The sequence below is a fragment of the Sciurus carolinensis genome, chromosome 7 (assembly GCF_902686445.1).
Source record: "Sciurus carolinensis chromosome 7, mSciCar1.2, whole genome shotgun sequence".
Lineage (NCBI taxonomy): Eukaryota > Metazoa > Chordata > Mammalia > Rodentia > Sciuridae > Sciurus > Sciurus carolinensis.
In genome coordinates, this window is record NC_062219.1 from 30054038 (window position 1) to 30076510 (window position 22473).

At 36.5% G+C, this 22473-nt stretch overlaps 1 protein-coding gene across 10 annotated transcripts in view; it reads left to right on the plus strand.

Annotated features, from left to right (window-relative positions):
- The window catches only part of Ahi1 (Abelson helper integration site 1), a 185378-nt gene extending 173094 nt beyond the window's left edge, over positions 1–12284 (plus strand). For 7 of the 10 annotated variants that reach the window (XM_047557598.1, XM_047557601.1, XM_047557606.1 and 4 more), the window contains 2 exons: positions 5630–5732; positions 10955–12070. In XM_047557598.1, the coding sequence (XP_047413554.1) occupies positions 5630–5732; positions 10955–10957 (106 nt within the window). In that variant the 3' untranslated portion in view covers positions 10958–12070. Of the gene's footprint in view, positions 1–5629; positions 5733–10954; positions 12071–12095 lie in introns of those variants that run through there. The other 3 variants (XM_047557604.1, XM_047557605.1, XR_007109403.1) reach the window with 2 other exon arrangements.
- Positions 12285–22473: the final 10189 nt, after the last annotated feature.

Sequence of the window (22473 nt, forward strand, 5' to 3'; positions counted from 1 at the left end):
CTAACTTTCATCCCCTTGCAATTACCAATCATTTCTTTCTCACTTTCTAAAGTTTTAAATACCACAATTTGTTTTACTCCTTTGCCTATTGATGGGTCTTTGGATTGTTTCCAGCTTGAAGTCATTACAAATAAAACTTATATTCACATTTGTGTTCAAGTCTTTTTGTGAACATTTGCTTTCAGTTTTCTTGGGCAAAATATATGGGAATGGTATAGCTGGATCATATAGTTGGTTTATGCTTAACTTTTTAAGAAACTACCACATTGTTTTCCAAATATGTTTTCTATTTGATCATACCATTTTACAGTCCTACCAGTATGTATGAGAGTTCCACTTCCTCACCAATACATGGTATGGTCAGTCTTTGTAATTTTAGCCATTCTAATGTATAGATGTATCTCATTGTGGTTTGAATTTGCATATCTAACAACTAATAATGTCTAACATTGTTTTATGTGCTTATCTTCCACACATATATCTTCTTTGGTCAAATGTCTGTTCAAATCTTTTGCCCAATTTTTATTAGGTTGTTTTAATATTACTAAGTTTTGAAAGCAATTATACATTCTGTTTTTTTACTCTCAGATATGTGATTTGTAGATATTTTTCTCAGTCTCTGGTTTGCCTTTTTATTCTCTGAACAGTGGTTTTTGCAGAGCAGACTTTTTTATTTTGATGAAATCCACTTTCATCAATTACTTTCTTTTATAAATTATACTATAGTATCTAAGAAACCTTTGTCAACCCAAAAGTTTTCTCCTATGTTTTCTTGTAGAAGTTTTACAGTTGGAGTTAGTTTTTGTGCACAGTTTGAGGTTTGGAGCAGAATTCTCATTTTATGTTTTTTCTTTCATTTTTTTTTTCTTTTTTTGATTGTTATTTTTTGTTTTGGGGATTCTTATTTGTTTTTTACATTTGGATATGCAGTTGTTCTCATGTCATTTTGTTGAAAAATAATCCTATCTCAACTTAATGAATGGCCTTGGCATACTTATTGAAAGTCAATATCTGTGCAGGTCTATATTTGGACTATTTTTGATACACTTCCCTGCGATGACCACATTATGCTACTATCACATTATCTTGATTAAGATAGTTTTATAATATGTTTTGAAATCAAGTAGTATTAGTCCTCCAGGTTTTTCCTTTTCCAAGTTGGCTTGGCTATTTAAGGTTTTTTTGCATTTCCACATAATTTTGGAAATCAGCTTGTCAATTTCTGCAGGAATGCCTACTGGAATTTCAGCTGCTATTGCATTAAATCCATAACTAGTTTTGGAAAAATAGACATGTTAACAAATTTCTCTTAATTCTACACTATCCTTAATTTCTCTCAGTGAAGTTTTGTAGTTTTCAGTGTATTGGTCTTGAATGTATTTGGTTGATCTGTTCCTATATATTTCATGTAGAAATAAATTGCTTTTAAATTTCAATTTATGATTGTTCGTTGCTAGTTTATAGAAATGCTACTGGTTGCTGAATATTGATTTTGCATTGTGCCATCTTACTAACCTCACTTGTCAGTATTAGTAGTTTTTTAGTAGATTCTCCCAGATTTTTTACATAGACCATCATGCAAAACAAAACTGTTCTATTTCTTCCTTCACAATCTGGTGGTTCTTTATTTCCTTTTCTTGCCTTATTGCACTGGAAAAATTTCAGTATGAAGTTGACTGGAAATGATAAGAGAGCACATTCTTGTCTTGTTCCTGGTTTTGTGGGAAATGAGTAGGAAAGCATTCAGTCTCATTATTAAAGAACAATGTTACCATATGTTTTTTATAAATACCTTTTACCAATAGTTTTCTTCATTTGTTAGTTTGTTGGCAGTTTTTAGCAGGAATAGATGTTAGATTCTTGTCAAATGCTTTTCCTACATCTATTAAGTACTGTCTGCCCTTTGTATCCATGGGTTTTGTATCTGCTGGTTCCACATCTGTTGAAGATCAAAAATATTTGAGAGAAAAAAATTACACCTGTACTGAAAATATATAGACTATTTTCTTGTCATTATTCCCTATACAATGTAGTATAAGAACTGCACAGCATTTACATTGTAATCATTGCTATAAGTAATCTAGAGATGATTTAAAGTAGGGTGTGCATAGGTTATATGCAAATACCATCATTTTTTATAAGGGACTTGAGCATTTGCAGATCCCATAAGGGATTTGGAAGGACAACAGTAATCATATAATTTTTCTTTTTTAATTTTTTAATAAAGTGGATTACATTAATTTTTTTCAAACACTAATAACCAATCTTCCATTTGTGGGACAAATTCTACTCAATAGTGGTGTGTTATCCTTTTTATAAATTGTTGAATTGATTTGATAAATTTTATTTAGAATTATATACATTTTGTTTGTGAAGAACATGGATCTGTAGTTTTCTTTTCCTGTAATGTCTCAGTCTAGTTTTGATAATGGGATAATACTGGTCTCCTGGAATGAGTTGGAAAGAATTCCCAGTTTTTCAGTTTTATGGAAGAATATTTATAGATGTAATATTACTTCTTCTTTACTGATATTTTCTATTTACTACAGTGGCATAGCCACATCAATGTTTATACAGTGTTTTACTTCTTTACTGATATTTTCCATTTAGTATGACATTGTTCTCATACTTTCATTCTTTAGAAATGATTTCCTTTATAATTTGTGGATTTCGAGTTTTAGTCCTATATGTCCAGTGTCTGGGCTTTCTCAGGGAGAACTTTTGTTCATTGCTAGTGGGAACAGGCACTGTTCTGGCCTACGGTAATGTCCTCAGGTGCATGTGCTTGTTAGTACTCTGCTGAGTACGTGAAGAGGAACCTTTGCAGATCTTCAGGCTCTCTCACCATGAAGTTCTCTTCCTCTCCTTTTGTCATTCTGTGAACTCTAGCCAACTTGAACTCCCCAGAGTCTCAGCTCTCATTAAGGTAGTCTCCTTCCTAGGACCTTACCTGGAAATTCTCAAGACACCACATTGTATGCTTATCATATTCATTTTCCTTCTTTGAGGGATCATTGTCCTTAATTGCTTGTGAGTCAGTATCTTGAAAATTATTGTTTCTTATATTTTGTCTAGCTTTTCTTGTTGTTGTTTTAGATGAAAGGTAAATCTGGTCCTGATTGCACCATTTTGGCTTTCAGCAAAAGGTCAGATTTTATATGTATTTGCAAGGCAGCTTTTTAATAGATTGGCAGAGATGAAAAGAGAACAGGATCACTACTGTCTGATCTTCCCCTGTGATCAGGAAAAGTTAAAAATGTATGGCAGCATTTTAAGCTTCTACAACCATATAGAGATGGGGTGAACAAGAAAAGAACAACCTAGAAATCAAGGGGGATAGTAGGAGCTAAGACATAAAAATGTGGAAGTTCATGGCACACCCTCTGGCCAACAAATGTATACACCTGGCAGAGAGGTCAGAAACCAGGGCTGTGAGCCACATAGAGTCCTGATATCTTTAGTTAAGTCCTCAGTGTGTATGTGTGTGATTTTATTATTCATCCAAATACTAGAAGCTTTGACCTATAAGAAATGGAAATGTCTGACTTTCCTTGAAAATAATTCAAAATTCTAGACCACAGTTCTGCATTTTCTCATGACATCTATCAGCTGGAGTTGAAATAGTGAAGTTTCCCCTTTACATGGGTCATCTGTTCTCCAGTTTGCCACAGTCCACTATATTGTTATTGCTGTTAGTATTATCCTTGACTTGCTTCCCTTATTACCTTATCACCCTGGCTTCCACAGACATTTGAGCTTTTACTTCAGAGCTCGTATATTGTTTCCTTGGAGATAAAGCTGAAAGGGTGAACTTCATTAGGTTTTATTCTTATAATTTGTAACCTTTCCATTCTCACTCATCTTGACTTCTTTTAATTACTTCATTTAATTACTTCTAGGGCTGCCATAAAGGAATACCACAAACTTGGGGGTAGATTAAAAAATGTGATATATATACACAATAGAGTATTACTCAGCTGTAAAGAAGAATTAACTTTATGACATTTGCCAGCAAATAGATGGATCTGGAGACTATCATGCTAAGTGTAGTAAGCCAGTCCCAAAAAAACCAAAGGTCAAATGTTTTCTCTAATAGGTGAAAGCTAACCCACAATAAGGGGGATAGGGGAGGAGAAGAATAGAAGTGCAGTAGATTAGATATTGAGGAATGGAGGAAAGGGAGCGGGGATAAGCAAAGGAAAGACAGTGGAATAAATCTGACATAGTTTTGCCATGTACATATATGAAAACAACGCAGTAAATCCTACCACCATTTATATCCATAAGAATGGGACTCTAACTAGAATAAGATATATTCCATGCTTGTATAATTATATCAAAATGGATTCTGCTGTCATATATGACTAAAAAGAACCAATAAGAAAAACAATGTGCTTAGAAGGAAAATCTAAATTAATTAAATTTTCAAAACTTGTTAACTACACATTCAGATCTGCTGGCATAATATGTATGACCATAGCTATATTCAATAATATTTTATGCTACTTATAAGAATAAAGGTATACAATTTTGATACTACTCTGTAGTATTACAATAACAATTCAGTTTCTACATATGTAAAATCTGTTGATAGGATATGATGGCAAACCTTAATACATGTAGTTATAGAAAAACATCCATTTTTCAAATGTTTCGTTTGACAGATCCTCTGTATTGTGTCTTATTAGAGAAAGGTCTAACAATGAGAGGCAGTTTTTAAATTAGTGTCAATATTTGCAAAAATCATGTAGGCATCTCATTTGTCATTACTATACATGTTGTAAATGATGTAGTTTAACTTTAAATGTGGTTTTTAATAATTTTCTATGAAAAAATTAAAAATGAAAAAGACACTTGTCATTATTGGGTTAGGGCCCTACCCTCATGACCTTCTTTAACTTTAATTACCTCCCTAAGGGTCCCTGTCTCCAAATGCAGTCACATTAGGGGTTAGGGCTTTAACATGAATTTTGAGAGAATATAGTTTCACCTATAAGAACCCTGTTCAGTCCTACTAATTACCAGATTTTGAAATTCTTACATCTTCTTTAAGCTCTACTTCAGTGTTTCCCATCATTCCTGGACATTCTAAAGGAAAGATGTGATCTCCTTTTTTCAGTTTCCCCTGTTTCATTGTTTTTATGTTCTTTTTCCTAACATAAATGCACCACTATGTATTCCCATGTAACTACAGTTACATGGTTTTGTTACCATTGGGTTATTTGAAAGGCTCCATTGCCCATTCAACAAGTCAGGATGTTATAGCTCTCATATGCACAAACTTCCTTCTCTTCTTTCTGGCTTTGAAGAATATTCTGTATGTTTACATGTGTATGTGTGTGTGTTTCCATCTAAGTTGATAAAACTTTTTGGGTTTCTCAAGCATCAAATGTTTTTTCAGAGAACAGATGAAATTTGTTTTATTCTTCTCCCTTCATGGAGGTTAAGAGGCAACTCTGTCTCCCATAGATAATCCCTTTTACAATTCTACCACACAGTCTTCTTACTCAGATCCTCACACTTATCCTCCTTTTCATTCCCACTGCCCCTTCCCCAGATCAAAGCTTCCTCTGAATTATGTCAGCAGCTTTCTTAAACTGCTCCTTGTCCCTGTCTTTCACTCCTGTAGTTCTGAAATGGGCAAAGAACAGAGCCGTGAGGACCGAGGACACAGAACGGACTTGCAGGTGAAGAAGAATGAGCAAACAAGCCGAAAAGTCACCCTAATAGAGGTAAGAGGAAAACCAAAAGTTGTGTTGTACAGTCAGTAGAGAAAGACTTAGGAAGGTACGGTCAGTAATGACAAATGCCAGAGAGAAGAGAAGTGATACAAGGACTGATAAATGCCTTTTGGGATTTATGGCCAACAGGCCATTTGTGGCCTTGGAGTAGATAGTTGGGTTTTTTGTTTGTTTGTTACTGGGGATCCAACCAAGAGGCTTAGTCACAGGGTCACATCTCCAGCCCTTTTCATTTTTTTTTATTTTGAGACAGGGTCTCACTAAGTTGCTTAGGGCCTTTCTAAGTTGCTGAGGCTGACCTTGAACTTGCAATCCTCCTGCCTCAGCTTCCCAAATCACTGGGATTACAGGTGTGTGCCACCACACCCAACTGGAAAAGATAGTTTTGATGGAGAGTCCTGGAAACATAAATTAAGTGTCATTAACCTCAATGGAAAAGACTGTCAGAATATCCTTCCTTTTCAAAACTCCAAAGGAAAGACTGAGCAGTAACTAGTAGGAAGCCCTGGGTATGAAGAAGATCCTTGTAAAGAGGCTGGTGACAAGAACATTCACAAACTCAGAGAGTAGAACCACCTGTGGAGGAGCCCTTCAAGGTGTGGGAACCTGGGCATAACCCCTGAGTCCTGAAAAAAGACGAAATTGTGTTCGCCTCTGAGATGGGAGAGTGGAGAGGTGTGTTTGAATGACATTTTCTGGTAGGGCATGAAGGACTTGGGAATAAAATCCTAGCAAAAGATCTTATTTTCTCTTTAAGTAGAAGTAAAATTGGCCTGCCTGGTCTCAGTACCCCATGCCTGTAATTTCGTCAACTCAGGAGGTGCAAGCAGGAGGATTACAAGTTTGAGTCCAGCTTGGGCAATTTAACCTGGCCCTCAGCAACTCAGTGAGACAATCTTAAAATAAAAAATGAAAAGGGCTTGGGATGTAGCTCAGTGGTAAAGTGCCCCTGGGTTCAATCCCCAGTATCCCAAAAAAAGAAAGAAATCAAGTTGATTTGTTGAACGTGAAATGTTATAGCCCTCTGTTCATGTCCACATGTACGATTTTATCACTCTCCTGAAACTGAATTCAAATTTCCCATAAGTATTCTTCATTTTTTTTGTTGTTGTTGTTTTTTCTTTTTGTTTGTGTGTGGTACTGGGGACTGAACCAGCGTTGAACTGCATCCCCAGTCCTTTTTATTTTTTATTTTGAGACAGTCTCACTAAATTGCCCAAATTAGCCTCAAACTTGATCCTCCTTACTCAGCCTCCTGAGTAGCTGGTAGCCATCAGCTCAACTCCATAAAGTATTTTTATTTTTTTGTTTTTGTTTTTGTTTCAGGGCTGAGGACTGAACTCAGGGCCTTGTGCATACTAGGCAGGCCTCTGCCACTGAGCTAAATTCCCAACCCCTCCATAAAGTATTTTTTAATTTCATTTGTAGCCCCAGGTACAGTGGCACATGACTGTAATCCCTGCTACTCAGGAAGCTAAGGCAGGAGAGTCTGAAGTTCAAGGACAGCCTGGGCAACTAAAAAGGGTGGGCTGTAGCTTGGTGGTATAGCACCCTGATTCAAAAATATTTTAATTGTAAAAAAATAAAATGTAATTGTACAGAAAGCATATATATGAATAGTTGTATAATCATGGGTTAAACATTGATACCAGAATTAGAAAACATTGAGATGTTGAGATGTGTCTGTGCTGTTGCTGAGGCAGGTCTCAAACTCCTAGAGTTAAGTGATCATCCTGTTTCAGCCTCCTACATAGCTAGGACTACAGGCGTATACTTCTGTCCCCAGCTAGGAAACATTTTGAAACTGATTTTTAAATTTAAGTAATAGAAACTTTAAAATTAGGCATTTCAAAAAGAAAAAAAGGCCATAAAATTCTTAAATGAACAATAACCTGGAATGGAGAAGATATACATGCATACAGGATTTATACCCATAACACACAGAAAGCTCTAAGATACTAAGGAAAAGAAATGCATCCATAGAAAAATTGTCAAAGGATGTACACAGGACAAAGAAGTAAGTGGTAATGAACATGAACAGTGTTTACCTTCCAGTGATCAAATTTAATGCAAATTAAAATCATAAAATAACATGTTTTTCCCCCTCACAAAATGGTAGCAAATTTCAAAACTCAGGATATCCAGTACTGACAAAAATATGGGTAAGTGGGTATCCTTTTACACTGTTGGTAATAGTATAAGATTGACCTGTTCTTTGTGAAGGACAGTTTGTTACATTTTTTAATGAAAAGTTCTCAAAATTTGTATATAGCCAGGCACAATGGTGAATGCCTATAGTCCCAATGACTGGGGAGGCTAAGGCAGGAGGATCATTTGAGGCCAGCTGTCCATTCATAACATGACTCCATCACAGAACAAACAAAAAGTTTATGTACTTTGACCTGACAGTTTTAATTTAAGGAGTCTACTGTAGGAAGATACTCAAGTACAAATGGAAAGATTTGGTTAAAAGTTGATAAAAATCAGAAAAGGTGTTTTAAGAACAGAATTTAAAAAGCTCAACTTTCATGAATAAAGGACTGATTAAGTTATATATTTAAATGACTAGTTTCATGTGGTCATTATTATATTATGGAAGTGTTTTATGGACATGGAAAAGAGTATAATAGATCTTAAGTTAAAAAGATGAATATAAAATAGTTTTATGTTATAGACATAAAATACTGAAAAATATACATCAGAAGATGGTAGTTATCTGAGTGGTGAGATTGTAGTGATTTCTTTATTTATGTACTTTCTTATTTGTCTACTCATGTATACATACTACTTTATCATTTCTTTGAAAATGGAAGTAATTTCAGAAATTCTATAATATAGTCTCTTCTTTCTACTCTTAAGACACCAAGGTCTCAGTCACAAGCACCAAGTATCTGAACTAGGATGAGGTCTCCTGGCTCTAAGTTCAGGATGGTTGTTACCCATCATTTGTTATCTCTGATTAGACTGCAAGGTTGTAGTGCTTGTGGGCAGAGGTCGGAACACGTACACATTTTCTCCCAGCACCTACGTGGTGTCTGACCACAAAAGCTCACCTTCAGGGAATATATATTGGATTGAATTTCTTGTGGGATAGGACCCAGGATTTTTCTGAATCTTATTTTTTACATATAAAACACACACGCACACACACACACACACACACACACACACCTATTTTTATATTCATTTTCATAATCTTGCTACACAGATTTCTTTTTTCTTTTCATCTGAAATACCTTTAAAAATGCCCTTGCTTTGTTACTTCTTCCTCTGTTAGCTGTGGGGACACTTACGCCTCCAAGAAGGAAGGATCTGGATTTGTTCCTGTCGTTTAGGTTAGATGATCTCTCTTTCCCTCTTAAGCAAACCCCTGCTGTCTCACAGCTCGCAGGTGACTGTGCTGTCAGCAGATGTCATGCCAAGCACCACTCTTGCTTTTCAGTAGTCAGAGGTGCACACTTGACTATCTCTGCTCTTGTACCTTTATTCTGTCCCTTTTCTCCCCTTCATGGGTAGCCTTTGTCATTTTCTGTCCAATGTGTTTCTTCCTGCTCTTAGTCAGAATCATTTTTCTTAAAGATGTTCTCTTTGCTGCCTACTTCAGCTTTTTCTAGTGAAATTTCTTTTTGGTTCCCCCTCCTGAGGGTCCTTCTGGCTTCTCTGTTTACGTCTCACAGTGCAGTCTCCACCTGATTAATTTAACTTGTCCTACATATTCTGCACCTGCAGGATCCATCTCACTAATTTCCAGCTGTTCTTCTCCCCTTGTCTCCCCTTCCCTTTTCTGTTTTTCTTCTTCTTTTTTCTCCTACCACTACCACGAGCTCCTCCTCTCATTTTGTTTTGTGTTGTTCTTCCTCTAAGATCCTTCTACCTTCCTCTGTCCTTTGCAGAAGTTTTTAGGGTCTCTATGTGACTTGTGCCCTGCACCAATTTGAATTTAAAAACACTTTCTTTTCCATTTTTACCAGACCCTAACTTAAGTTTTACATAATTTTCCTGTGTAGATGCAGGGATGGCCCCTGCTGATCTTGTATCTTGTCATGCCATATCTATATTATTTTTTTATACTCAGCTTCAGGTGCTTTCATGAGCTATCTTGAACATATTTTGGGGCTTCTATATGTAATACAAGCTTACCCATGTAGCTCCATCTAACAAAGTTAAAATCAGAAAACTTGTACTGACAATTTTTTTCTCTTTATGTAAATTTTTCTTGCATGAAAAAATAATGTCACCATTTACTTAAGATTGGACCTGTTCCTAAAAGCACAGATGTTCACTGACCTGCCTGAGCCCTAGGGAGAGCGCTTAAGTAGTGGTCTGCTCCACCCTTTCCTGCCACGTATGCCAACCAGAGCTTTTCTCAGGAGTGTTCAATGGAGTTCAGTCACCTTCACCATCTTGCCCTCTTTCCAAGCTCCAGCTAGCTTGTTTCTAAGGGCCACCAAGTTATGGCCTCCCTGTTTAGAGGGAAGACTGCAACAGATACTGTCCACATGTTTCACAGTGCTGTGTGGGTAATTACACTAAAAAGTCCAGGTTCAGCTCACTCATTTACAGTGCCCTACTTGTGGAGCGCCTACCATGTGATCCCTAAAGAAGCAGCTTCTTGTCTCATCTGCATACTGGTTCTTGATTTCATTAATGATATAATTTGTTTTATAGTAAAGTTGCATCTAGGTGCATGGTTAGCCATAGTATCTTGGTCAAAATTGAAATGAATTTTGAAAAATAATAATTGACCCAATTGTAAAAGTAGACATAGCCATAGACTGAATAAAAGAACACTATTTAATGAAGTGGTCTATATCTTTTCTAATCACTAACACTGAAGTATCATCCATAATGATTTTTTTCATTGAAAGAAGAACTTTACATACTCTAATTATCTGCCCTTAATTTCTGAAAGTTACCCAGAGTTTGTAGTTCTTCAAGTTTCTATATGAGAAGTTTATTTTTTACTATATAATTGGTCAATGCTGAAACAGGCCTTAAATTGTTAATGACACAATGAAACAATATGTTTGAGAGAGAAGCTGTAAGATAGGTAACTAGTATTTTCATTTTATTTAGTCGTGTGTGTGTGTGTGTGTGTGTGTGTGTGTGTGTTATATAATGTCTTTTTCTTACTTGTACTGTTGCCTGGGCACACTAACATATGTTGTGACCCAAAGACATGTTTAGTACTTTTTGTGTACTTTTCTCCTTAGTAAAGAGTTGAAGAAGAATGAAGACACAATCAAATACACAGAAATGAAATGACAAACCAAATGACATTCCTCTTTAGAGTTCAGAATTTTCAGATACAGAGGAAGAAAGGAAGAATCCACTACTTCTTATCCTTATGAAAAATCAGAAGAGGTGGGTGGAGAAATCAATGTGGCCTTTGAGTGTAATTGTTACAAATTATTGTTGTAATTGTTGTTGGTCAAAGTGTTGGTTCTTGTATTATCGGTGATTGCATCAAAATTGCATTACCACTGTTGGAAAACCAATAAAGAAAAAAATGTCATTGCTTCTCAGCAAATGTGAATAAAAAGTGTTTGCATTGTTAGAATGTCTGTTAAGTAATCATTCAATATTATTGTATCTGTAATGTGGTTATATGTGTGATGTTATGCTCAGAATATGAAGTGTTTGCTTTTGAAACTAATGTTATTTAAAAGATAAGCAGCTTCAGAATATTGTGTATTCAAAATGGTCCCAGTGACAAAGGCATTAAAAGAAACAGTCTGCTTTGTAGAATTAAAATTTTGTGTTTCTTTTGAGTGAATCTTATATGTAATTTGATACACCTAATCTAAAAGTGACTTTTGACTGAACTGACAACAGTGTTCCAGATTTCTTTATTTTAAAAAAAAGGCAGTTCATATTTAAGAATATAAGTAATTTGTATATTTGCATTATTATTTATTTTTAATATTTGTTTTTAAATTATTATATTGCATTATTTATTTTTTAGTTCCAAAATAACAATGTCATTACTATGCGACTATACTTTTTGAAGTTTGGTATAATAGGAAAATTCATTTTTTTGTTCTTGACTCTTCTTTCTCAGTTATATGCTATCAATAAAATATTTAGCCCCAAGAAGATCAAAACTAATATAAAATTAGAAAAACTTATTTACCAAATTAGACAATTGATTCCATTAAAATAAGAAGTGAGAAAAAGTGTTGGGCATTGAGGTGTAAATTTCGTCCAGATGTATACCCAGTGTGAAATTTCTAGTAAAAATATATTTGGTTTTATTCCTGCACATGTTGTAGAAGCATAAAAATTGGTAAACATGACCCTGCTGTGAGACCTTTTTTTTTTTTTTTTTTTTTTTTCCCAAACAAACAAAAAAAGGCATTTCAAAAGTGTTGAGCAGTATTGACGCCTGCTGAAGCCCTCAGCCATCAGCACAGAGGTCTGTTCTGGTCCTGCCAAGTTTTCGTTGTTCTGGATGCTTACAGCTGGGCATGGGCAGCTTGAGTCACTCTTGTATAAGCTTGTTTTTTTTTTTCCTCTCTTGTTGTGAATGCACTTGATAATTTAAAAATAAAGATGTTTGTCTCTCTGCAGTTTCAACTCATGATTTTGAGATGTGCGTCGATTTTCTGATTTTGGTTTTGAATTAATCAATGATTTCGACAGGTAGTAGAAATACTTTAAATCAAGACAAATGAAAAAATATATCAGGGGAAGTGAAACATTTGCTAATATCTTGGTGTTCATGTGAAAAATGAAATAAAGGATTATTTTTATATTGTAGCTACTTAAAACTAACCCATGAGGCAAGCACCAAGAAAAGTTGATCCTACTCAATGACCAGTTAGTTCTTTTCTACTTTGTCCTGCCGATGATGTAAGATTAGCACTATGTTCATGAATAGAAGAGCTCAGTAAGACATCTTTTTCACACCCTCTGAATTGAGATGGGGTATGGGACTTAACAGTAGCCCCCAAGTAATAGGTCCAGATTTTAGTCCCACAGGAGATAAGACACCAGAATCTATTTTATGATTTATAACTATACATTTCTTAGTAACTAACTGACTTCCTTTATTTATCTTTATTCTTAAATTATTGAACTTCATTCCATCATCTCTCTTCTTTAAGCAGTAGTTTTATACTATCTTCTCTATCTAAATAATTTTAAACCATGCATAGAAATATATTCCCTAATTATTGATTCAAATCTATTTTGAACAAATTAAGGTTTTTTCAGTATCAAAATTATACTGTGAACAGGACTTGTAAAGCTAGAATAAAAATCATTTTCAGAAGATTTAAAACATAAACTGTTTGATACCACAAATGCAAATTTATGTTGAAAACGCACACTTGAAATCAAATTAATAGTCAACTTTTCGCAGGACTTCTATCACATAAAAGCAAATACTTTGATTTTGTGCATAAGTTATAGAAAATTTTGTTAAAGGAAGACATTTTCTTTTTAAGAAATTTAAGACTATATCTGCAAAATAACTTTTTATTATATAGCTTTATATAACATGTCACTTTAGTCACATATTTAACTCACAAATATTCTTCAGAAGTTAAGAAAGTTTAGAAATTGTAACAAAAGTTAGTGAACTTATACTTTATATGTATTTAAATTGTTCCCGTTTGAGGGCCATGTCTATTAAATAAATTATGGAAATATTTTTAAACAATCCAAATTTTAAGCTATACATGTATCTGTGTTAACTTAATTGAAATTAACTATAGAAAATATTCCCTATATCTTCACTTTGCTTTTGCACATGGTCTTATGTAAAATACTCTCCACAAATCTGTGAAGTAAATAAAATCTTCCCTAACCTGCAAATAAGGAAACCAAGGCTCTGAAGTAGCTTGTACAAGTGCTCGTGGTCTGTAAATATCATTGCTACCTATAAATGCAGGTTTATCAGACTCCACTGGAGATTTCTGAAGTATTGAATCTCAGTTGCTATGGACAGAAAAGCCAGTAAATGCTTGAAGTTGGTGACTACTGCATTCACAAGAGTAACTAAAAAAAATCAGTCCACCCAGAGTCTAGAAACATCTAATATGTTTGTAATGCAACAATGACCTAAAAAAAGGAAGTATGTCTGAGTGAAAATTGTCTTTTAAACTGATCATTTGTTTATCACATAATTATTTTGATAAGTCTTTACTCCATAATATAGTCCTTATGTCTTAAGAAATAGTTTCCATAGATTCAAACTAATTACATGTACAGTAACACTTTTTTCAAAAACCAGAAAAGGCGCCATTCCAGTCATATAAGAGATAATAAAACATCAAGAAGTATGTCAATCAAAAGGCTGTGTTGACTGGAGAACTCCGTCTATGGATGGACCCAATTATCTGCAGGAGAATTGAACGTCAGCATCATTTAGGCTTAACAATGGGCTAACTGGGCAAACGCAGACAGCTACTCTCTACAGAGACCCAGGAAGCAAACTTGGTAATGAGGCACTTCATTCATCATATCTTTCTGCTCTAATTATTAAGGTGAATAGGAAATACTTTAAGCTAAGGCGGGAACTGGATAACATAAAAACATTTGTTTTGTAAACACAAAGAATGCTATTTTTCTAATGATCCCCTTCAAATCTACATTAAGCATACGTTGTAAGTGCCCTTTATTTTAAAGTTGCTCTTCTATTACCTCAAATTTATACTGGTTATGAATGGGTTTTCTCTCAGAAAAGTTGGGGAAGCTAGTACTGTAAAGAATCTACAATTTTTATTTCTCCTGTCTGGAAAAGAGGGTCCTGTATATACCACATCAAACATAGCTGGTGTTCTCCCTTTTTCCACTTAGTTCAAAAATGATCTAACTATATACTTCAGCCTCATTTCTAAAAGTAATGAACAATCTGATGCTTATTTATTGGAGTTCATATCTTCTTAAATCATCACTGGAGTCTTGTCAAGAATGATGAAACAATTTCACAAGAATCTTTAAGATTGGTCTATATAACATTTATTTACATAAACTCATCTGTTGTCCATCAAAGGATGATGGTTCTTTAAAATCTCTTGGGGTGGAGATGATTTACTTACTGAAAATAAAAAAATAAAAATAAGAGCACAAAAGGAAGGAAAAGTAAGAATTTGAGGAAAATACTCGTTGCCAGAGCAAAAAATCAACTGAAGCTTGCAAAAATAGTCATGAGACTAAAGAAAGTTCGTTCCCTGGAGAAAACTTGGTAGATTCAATTTGGTTTTTCAGCTGAGAATCATTTCTTTTTTCTATTAAATTTGTTCACAAGGCCATTTTATATAAATGTTCCACATAATCTTTTTTCTGAACTATAATCCTCTAAGATAAATGAAAAGATGTTTAAGTGTGATAATGTTTTTAACCAACCCTGCCTGTTACATAGAAGTTAATGTTCAGAAGTATCTGCAGATGCTACTTTTAGCAACTAAATATTTCCATGGTGGTAAAGAATATCAGTAAAATCTATGCACTTTAAGAACATCACATTCTTATACTTATCATGTGTGCAGGCAGACTACATAATAAACTAGTCTATAACAGCTGTAAATTCTGAGGATTTATCTAACCACAATACATTGAAATGGGGAAATGGGTCTATATTAAACTATGCAAGATGCTGCTGGAGCTTTGCCATTTCTGCAACATCCTGTAATTAATTTATCATGACAGGTCTGGCAAACTGAAACATCCAATACACTTGCGACAGACTGTTACACTACAGTTGTTACAGATCCTGCAAGCATGTGAAGTGAAGGTAGATTTTTCTTCCAAACATGAGATTAGGGTTATTATATTTATCTTTAGAATTCCCTGTAGTCAAGGACAGACCTATCACCCTTGCACCTTAAATTAAGACTATCTGGAATATGGAAAAGATCTTGGACTTGGTCTGCTCTCTGCCATGTGTGTTCTTTTCCTGAAGAGGGACAGCCCTGGGCAGGGGGATGATACAGCCTGGTCAACCCTTCCCATGCATGTGTGTGTCTCCCCTGGGTGGTTTGAAGCTCAGCTCTCTCTTGGTAGTGTCTTGGATACATCCTTTTCCATAAACAAGGCTCACAAGGCCATCTCCTCCAAGATTGTGACAAAGTACAAATAGATCCTAACACTAAGTTCATTCTCATTTCCTAATAGTGTAAGAAAGTGATCTTCTCTTAACTTGATGTGTGTGGTTGATACACAAGATCTCACAGTTGATGTTGAGGATGAATTTGTAGTAAAGAAGCTTCTTTGCTAAGGAAGTGGAGCTACCTCCTACGAAACTCACATTGTACAAATGTCCACTGTCTTACCTGTTTGCTGGGGAAGATCAGAATTCCTCAGTCTACAAATGAGGGATTCACGGGTGTCTGGAACCCTTGAATCTGGAAGTTTCAGTGAGAGAAAGGTGTCATGGAATGGTCCATGGTGGTGAAGTATAAGCAATTTAATTTCTGTTTATCCTTATATTGAAAATGGATCCTATCTGACCTGAGAAGTTTGTTCCTTGGGCCTAAGTTTTACAGGAAAAGCAAGCAGCAGAAACCCAAACTAAATAAACAGGGGCTGGGAGGGTTGAACAAGAGACAATGGTGAAAAAGCTTTTGTGTCCTCCACTCTCCTCTGCCTGAAGCTTCACAGCCCTTTTGTATGAAATTTTGGAAATGAAACGGAGGATGGGGTAAGTGGGGAGTTCAAAAAAATACAAATGAAAACTCTTTCACCACTCCAGGATCACAAACCAGTGGCATGGCCCTGCCTCCTAATGCCGATTCCCAGCTATTTACCTTGGTGACACTTTCAATCACTAGGTAAGGAGCTGCATTATTAAATCCTAATTCTGAAAAGTCTTTCATTTTCTGAACCTTATACACAACTAAAAGTAATGTTTCTTGTAGAACATGGCCTACATTCAGACCCCTTTAAAGCTAGTTTATCACAAGTGACGATGAGTGAGTGAGGATAGTAAGAAAAAATGTAAATGAGTCAATGAGAGGATTCCTATGCATGCATGGAGGGAGAATTGGGATTTTTAATTGTTTTTTGACAACTGGGCACCAATGATGATTAATTCTATTTGTATATCAAGCACTAGAATGGACTACTTTCCTAAATATATTTTGATAATTTAGGATCCTTAATTTTAACACTTAAATTTGTGTGTGTGTGTGTGTGTGTGTGTTTTACACATTTGCTTCTTCACCAGCTAATTCTTGTATGCCTGTTGGTCAAGGCCTGAACAGAAAATGGATAGACAGTTGAACCAAGAATTCAGCTCTTCTATTTCCCATTGAAATTGTCCCACCTGTATTGCCGCTGTCACCCTACAGTGGTTTCCAGAAGACTTCTACATATCATTGCCAGACTCGAGCCTCAGAATAGTCTTTATTAGACAGAAAAGTCATTATCCCACCTCCTTTTTTTTTTTCTAACTACTCACAACAAGATTTAATGACCTACCCGACAACTATTGAGCAGCACCCAAGGTCCTCCTCCAAACAAGAAAATTCTACTGACATCTGAAAAAAATGTGGAAATAAATTATCAGGAAAGCAATCTATGTTCCCTGTACAAGAGGCAACTATAAATTAATAAGACCCATTTGTATATATGACTTGGAATCAATTTATGATCTCTTCCTGTACTCAGTTATTTTAAAAAGTGTGTTTTAGCTGCAGTCTTGTATTTGAATATATATTTTTTAACATGCAAGAACCTAAAATGTAAAGGTGTAGCAGAGTCCAAATAAGAGCATATAAAAACAAAATTATGTTTCGTACATAGGGGAGGGAGTTGTGCAGAAAGTCCCTTTTCCAAAAACCTTTTTTATGAACCAGGTAAAATGAAATTATTTCATGCATTATATATTTAAGCCAAGTGGTTATGGTTCAAATGCAAATAAATTGCATTTTCTACAAATAGGCAATAAATTCCCATTTGACTTAAAACTTTTTATTAGATAACTCGCTAACTTGGAAATACCACAATACAGTTCCTAAAATGCAAAAATGACTTAAAACTCTTCACTGACAACCCGTTCCTAAGTCCACTGGCTTTTCCTATGAGCTTAGAATAATTCCTACAAATCTCCTGCACTCTGATATCACAGGAAACTAAAATGAAATTTAATCACCTGGAAGTGACAGCAAAAGTAAGAAACTTGACTGATGTCTTGAAGAAAGGCCAAGCTGCTCAACATGGTAGACAGAGACTTTGGTGTGCTGTTGTTTCCTCTACAGTTTCATTGACTTCCTGTGGAAATCCACTGTTCACTGCTAAAAGACCACACTGCTGTTCTCCAAGGACCTTGAGCACATCAAGCCTTTGAGTTTGTCTCATTATTAGAAGCATCTTTCCATCAATGCCTTTGCTGGGTATTGCCTTTGGGATTTCGTCTCAAAAGTCACATGCACTAATTATTAGCTGGGGGAGTGACCTCCTCACTGTTTTCTCATAGGGTCTTATAGCTAATGTCTGTGAAGACACTTAGCAAATGACATTGAAACTGACACCCTTATAAAGGGTGAAACTCAAGAAAGCTGGAAATGGTGTCATACACATCTTTGTATGCCCAGAACCTACCACTGATTCAGCACACAGTAGGAGGTCAGAAATGCTGCCCGGATCTGGATTGGACGCCAATAGAAAGGTTAAAAAGTCATTGAATCATTAATATTCTCAATCTATCAGTCAACCTGTATTAACATTTCTTCTATGCCTGAGAGTTCTTAAAAATCTGCACTTATGATATTCTCAGTTGATATATAATGTTTTTAAAAGTTCAAAATGTCCAGCAAAAATCAGGAATTTATAGAAGGAATCTAAGAATATTTCATTAGTCATTCTACCACTCCTTTCTCTAGTCACAACTTTTCCTTTTTTTCCATTCCTTCTTCCCTTTCTCATACTCTGCCCTTTCCTGTTTTGTTTAGTTTTTGTTTTATCTTCCATTTTCCTTTTTTAATTCTTTTCTGCCTGATGTCAATTAGTGGCTTTAACTGAACTCAATATTAAACCATTAAAACCATTTCTGATGGCCTTTTCAGTCTTGCCCCTGAAAGCCAGGGAATCCAGATGGAGGGTCCATCTAGGCAGTGACTTTGGGTGCCACAGCTCATGCCCCTAGTTCAACCTAAGCAACTCTCATTTACATAAAAACACAATCTTAAAATGTGCATGTAATCTTCCTTTATGTCCTTTGCTTTTTTTATTGAGGCAAATTAACCAGAAGGTTAAGTCTGATTTGCATAATACTTTGCATTCCCATTCATCTGAGGGTAAAAATCCTCCAAAAGCCTTCTAATGTGTATATGAACCTTATAGCTGTTATCTTGACCATTATTTTCTTCACAATTTTTGTAGTTTTCTGAGAGAAAATTTTCCCAGATTCATAAAAGTTCATAGTACCACCATTGCTGAGTCTGAGCATCTGGTTATAAGGATTCACAGCTCCTAGTTGTTTTGCTCACACCATGAAGTGACCCAGCCCTTTTCGTCACATATTTTTGTCACCTGAAAGCTTCAGACAGTTCTTTGTTCAACAAACAAACCCAATATCAAGCCAAGAAGTGTTGCCCCCTGAAGACCTCAGGGCAGAGGCAGAGGGACCCGAGTCGCACTCAGACCTGGCTGACCAATGGAACATGACACCTTTGGGCACAGATTAAACCAAACCAGGTCTACGTAAGGTCTGGCCCCTGGGGCTCAGCCTTCTGTGGGACTCACCTTGGAGGTGCTGGGGGACACCTTCGACTTCCAAGAGCTGTGCTCCCAGCTTCAGAGCTTGTACTTTTTAGGATTAGTTTAACCACTTCCAAATATGAATATGGTATTCTGGTGGGTTCCTTGAGAACCAAGGCCACTGTGGGCAACCTGGAGGTGGCACTAACCCTGACTGCACAGCGCAGGAAATGCGAGTTGGGCATTTATCCCATTAAATAAATCTCCATTAACAGCAGATCAATCCACTCAAAAATTCATTTAACCACTTTAGTAAGCTATAACCATTCAATTCACAAAATAATTGCTATTATTCAAATTCACTTTGGCCTATGTAGAGAGTCATAATTTAGCAGGAAAAGAAAAGGTGATTATTATCCTAATTACCCATAATTACAGACTAACTTTTGCAATAACTAGCTTTTGCTGAGCACAAACTAGATAAACTGGGCCCCTCGTAAGGGGTTTTGTATATATTAGCTCACTTAATTTTCAAAATAAAATTATTATTCCCATTTAAATATAAAACAGAACCACCCTGGAGCCCAGAAAGGCTAAGCAATATGTATAAGACCACACAGCTTTTGAGCTAGAGTTATCAGGATCAAATTTCCAGTTTATCTGACTCCAAAATTCTCCTCTTCATCCATAGTTTACCAGCCTCAAGTTTACATACTCTATTTTCTTTTTAAATGAACTGACTTCTTTTTAAAAATGTTTGTTCCACTAACAGTTGACAAACAGCAGCTTCCTCCTGCAAAAAAGTAAGAAAGCCAAACACTTAATATTTTCCAATTTCTGTATTATTTGTGGAACAACCCATTTTCAAAAAAAAACAGATTGATCAAAATTTAAGCCATGGCCTCATTACAAGAGTGGATTTGCTTCTCATCCTTCCACCCCCGTGTTTACCCTAGTGCTGGCACAACAGCAGGACATTCAATAAAAACTGAGCAAAAGCAGACCCAGGACCAGAGACTTATTTTCTACATATGGACAAATTGTCAGAGGATGAATTGCATGTAGGGATATTAGCATATGGAAACTACAACAGGGTCACATCCTGTTACAAAGGTGAGCAGCTTCTCTGCGCATTTTTCTGTTTCCTATAGGAAAACTACCTACTCCCGCCCCACCCTGCCTGGACTCAGCTGCAGCCTTCGCATCTTTGAAACTCTTCCATTTCCTTTATTTACAATCAAATTTGTTTGCAAGGCCCCAGAACCTTCTGACTTCCAGCTGGTAGTAGGTGCAAACAAAAGCAAGACAAACACATATTGTGTCTGCTCTGGAAACAGACTCACTTCTAGGTAGTTGAAAGGACTCCCTGGGCACCTGGAACTCAGGTGGGGGCATACCAGTGTTTCAAGTGAAACCTGCCTGTGTTTCCCCTTTCCTCTCTGGTGCAGGCACTTGGGAGGTGGATGTACAGAAGTGTGACTGGAGTCTCCCAGGTGTTCGCATCTGGGTGTGTGCAGCAATGAAGGGCAGGCTATGCCCAGAAACTTCTTTGACCCTGAGCTTCACTGAGGTTCCCAAGAACATACCTCAGATTTACACATCTATTTCCTAAAAAGCATTCTTCTCCTGGGCTAACGCCGAGAATCCAGCTTCCTATGGTTGTTCTGAGCTGCAGAGCTACAGGTCATCTATGGAGCCCACCCTTTGAGAACCCCATGCACTTAGTGAGGAAATCCTGTTCCCACCCTCTGGCGGCTATGGAGTGGGGCCTCTGGTTCCCTCCAACACTGATCGCTCCAGTTACCTTGGGTGTCCATGGAGGTTACAGCACGTCAACACTTCCATTACAAATCTTTCCTCGTCAGCCTCCCTTGTAAGTGACTCATAACATGAGCACAAATCATCATGTGGTCTTAACCCTGGAAGGAAGAAAAGGTAGCCTGGTTAACAAGAAAGGAATGTCTGCAAGTAGATCACTATTAGTGAATTGTCTTCAGACTCAAAACACCAGACGGACTGTGGCAGCACTTTTTCTAGCCTCATGCGCGGTTTTAAAACTCTCATAAGTGGAAAAATGATCTGAATCAGAAAGAAGGGTAATTAGTGAAGTGCCTGAAAAGTAAAATGGGCTTATAAAATTACAATGGAGGGCTCAGGTGTTTTGTTTGAGTTTCCATCTGCTGAGAAATGACGAAAGCTTCACACCTTACACAATATTTCCCGTTTTCTTCATTCTTCCAAATTTGTTTTATTCGAAGTTCAATTTTAAACACTGGCAAATCAAGTAAGAAGGAAGCCCATTTTCTTATGGCTCCACCTAGTAACAGAGACCCAGGACAGAAATCAAGAATCTTCATTCCCAGCACCATAGGGGGAAAATAGACAAGATTTATGCAAAACTTCAAAGGAAGCCCCTCCCTACACACACCTCCCCACTGTGTGGGTTTTTCCTTCATCCCACTTGGGTTTTTAGGTGAACATAATTGTGCTTTTGTCTTGGACTTGGCTCACCCCACTACACTCTATTCCGAGATCCCCTGGCCTGAAGCCCGGGGTGGGGCTTTGCCCTCAGTACTGTAAATAATGGTAATTGCCTTTACAAACTAAAAAAAAAAAAAAAAAAAAAAGTTGCTGTTTTTTTTTCCCCCAAGGCCAAGAATATCCAAAGTCTAGAATATGCTATAGCCCCTTGTCTGCAAATCTATCAGAATGTGGGTGGGGATTATAGAGTATCTCCCTCACGGGATGACCCAAGTGAAAAGGACGTCACCAACTCTCAGCCACCCGATGGCCCCCACAGGGCCTGGGACTTCTCCCCTTCCAGGTTATAGGAGTGACATCAGAACAAATGAATAGGTTAAATATTGAAGGACAACATGTATGTGTGAATTCTATTGAAGCAGAAGCATATTCTAGGGGCTGGCTCTGGTGGAAAGGCGTAGCTCCTCACGGAGGCCGCAGTATTTCCAAAGCACTCGCTCCTTTTGTATCTGTCTGGTTGACAGCACCTGTTGTTCGGATGAAGCTGTCATGCATCCAAGCTCTGCCTCGTTGGATGTCACCATGGTGCGGAGGTTATGATTCCCAC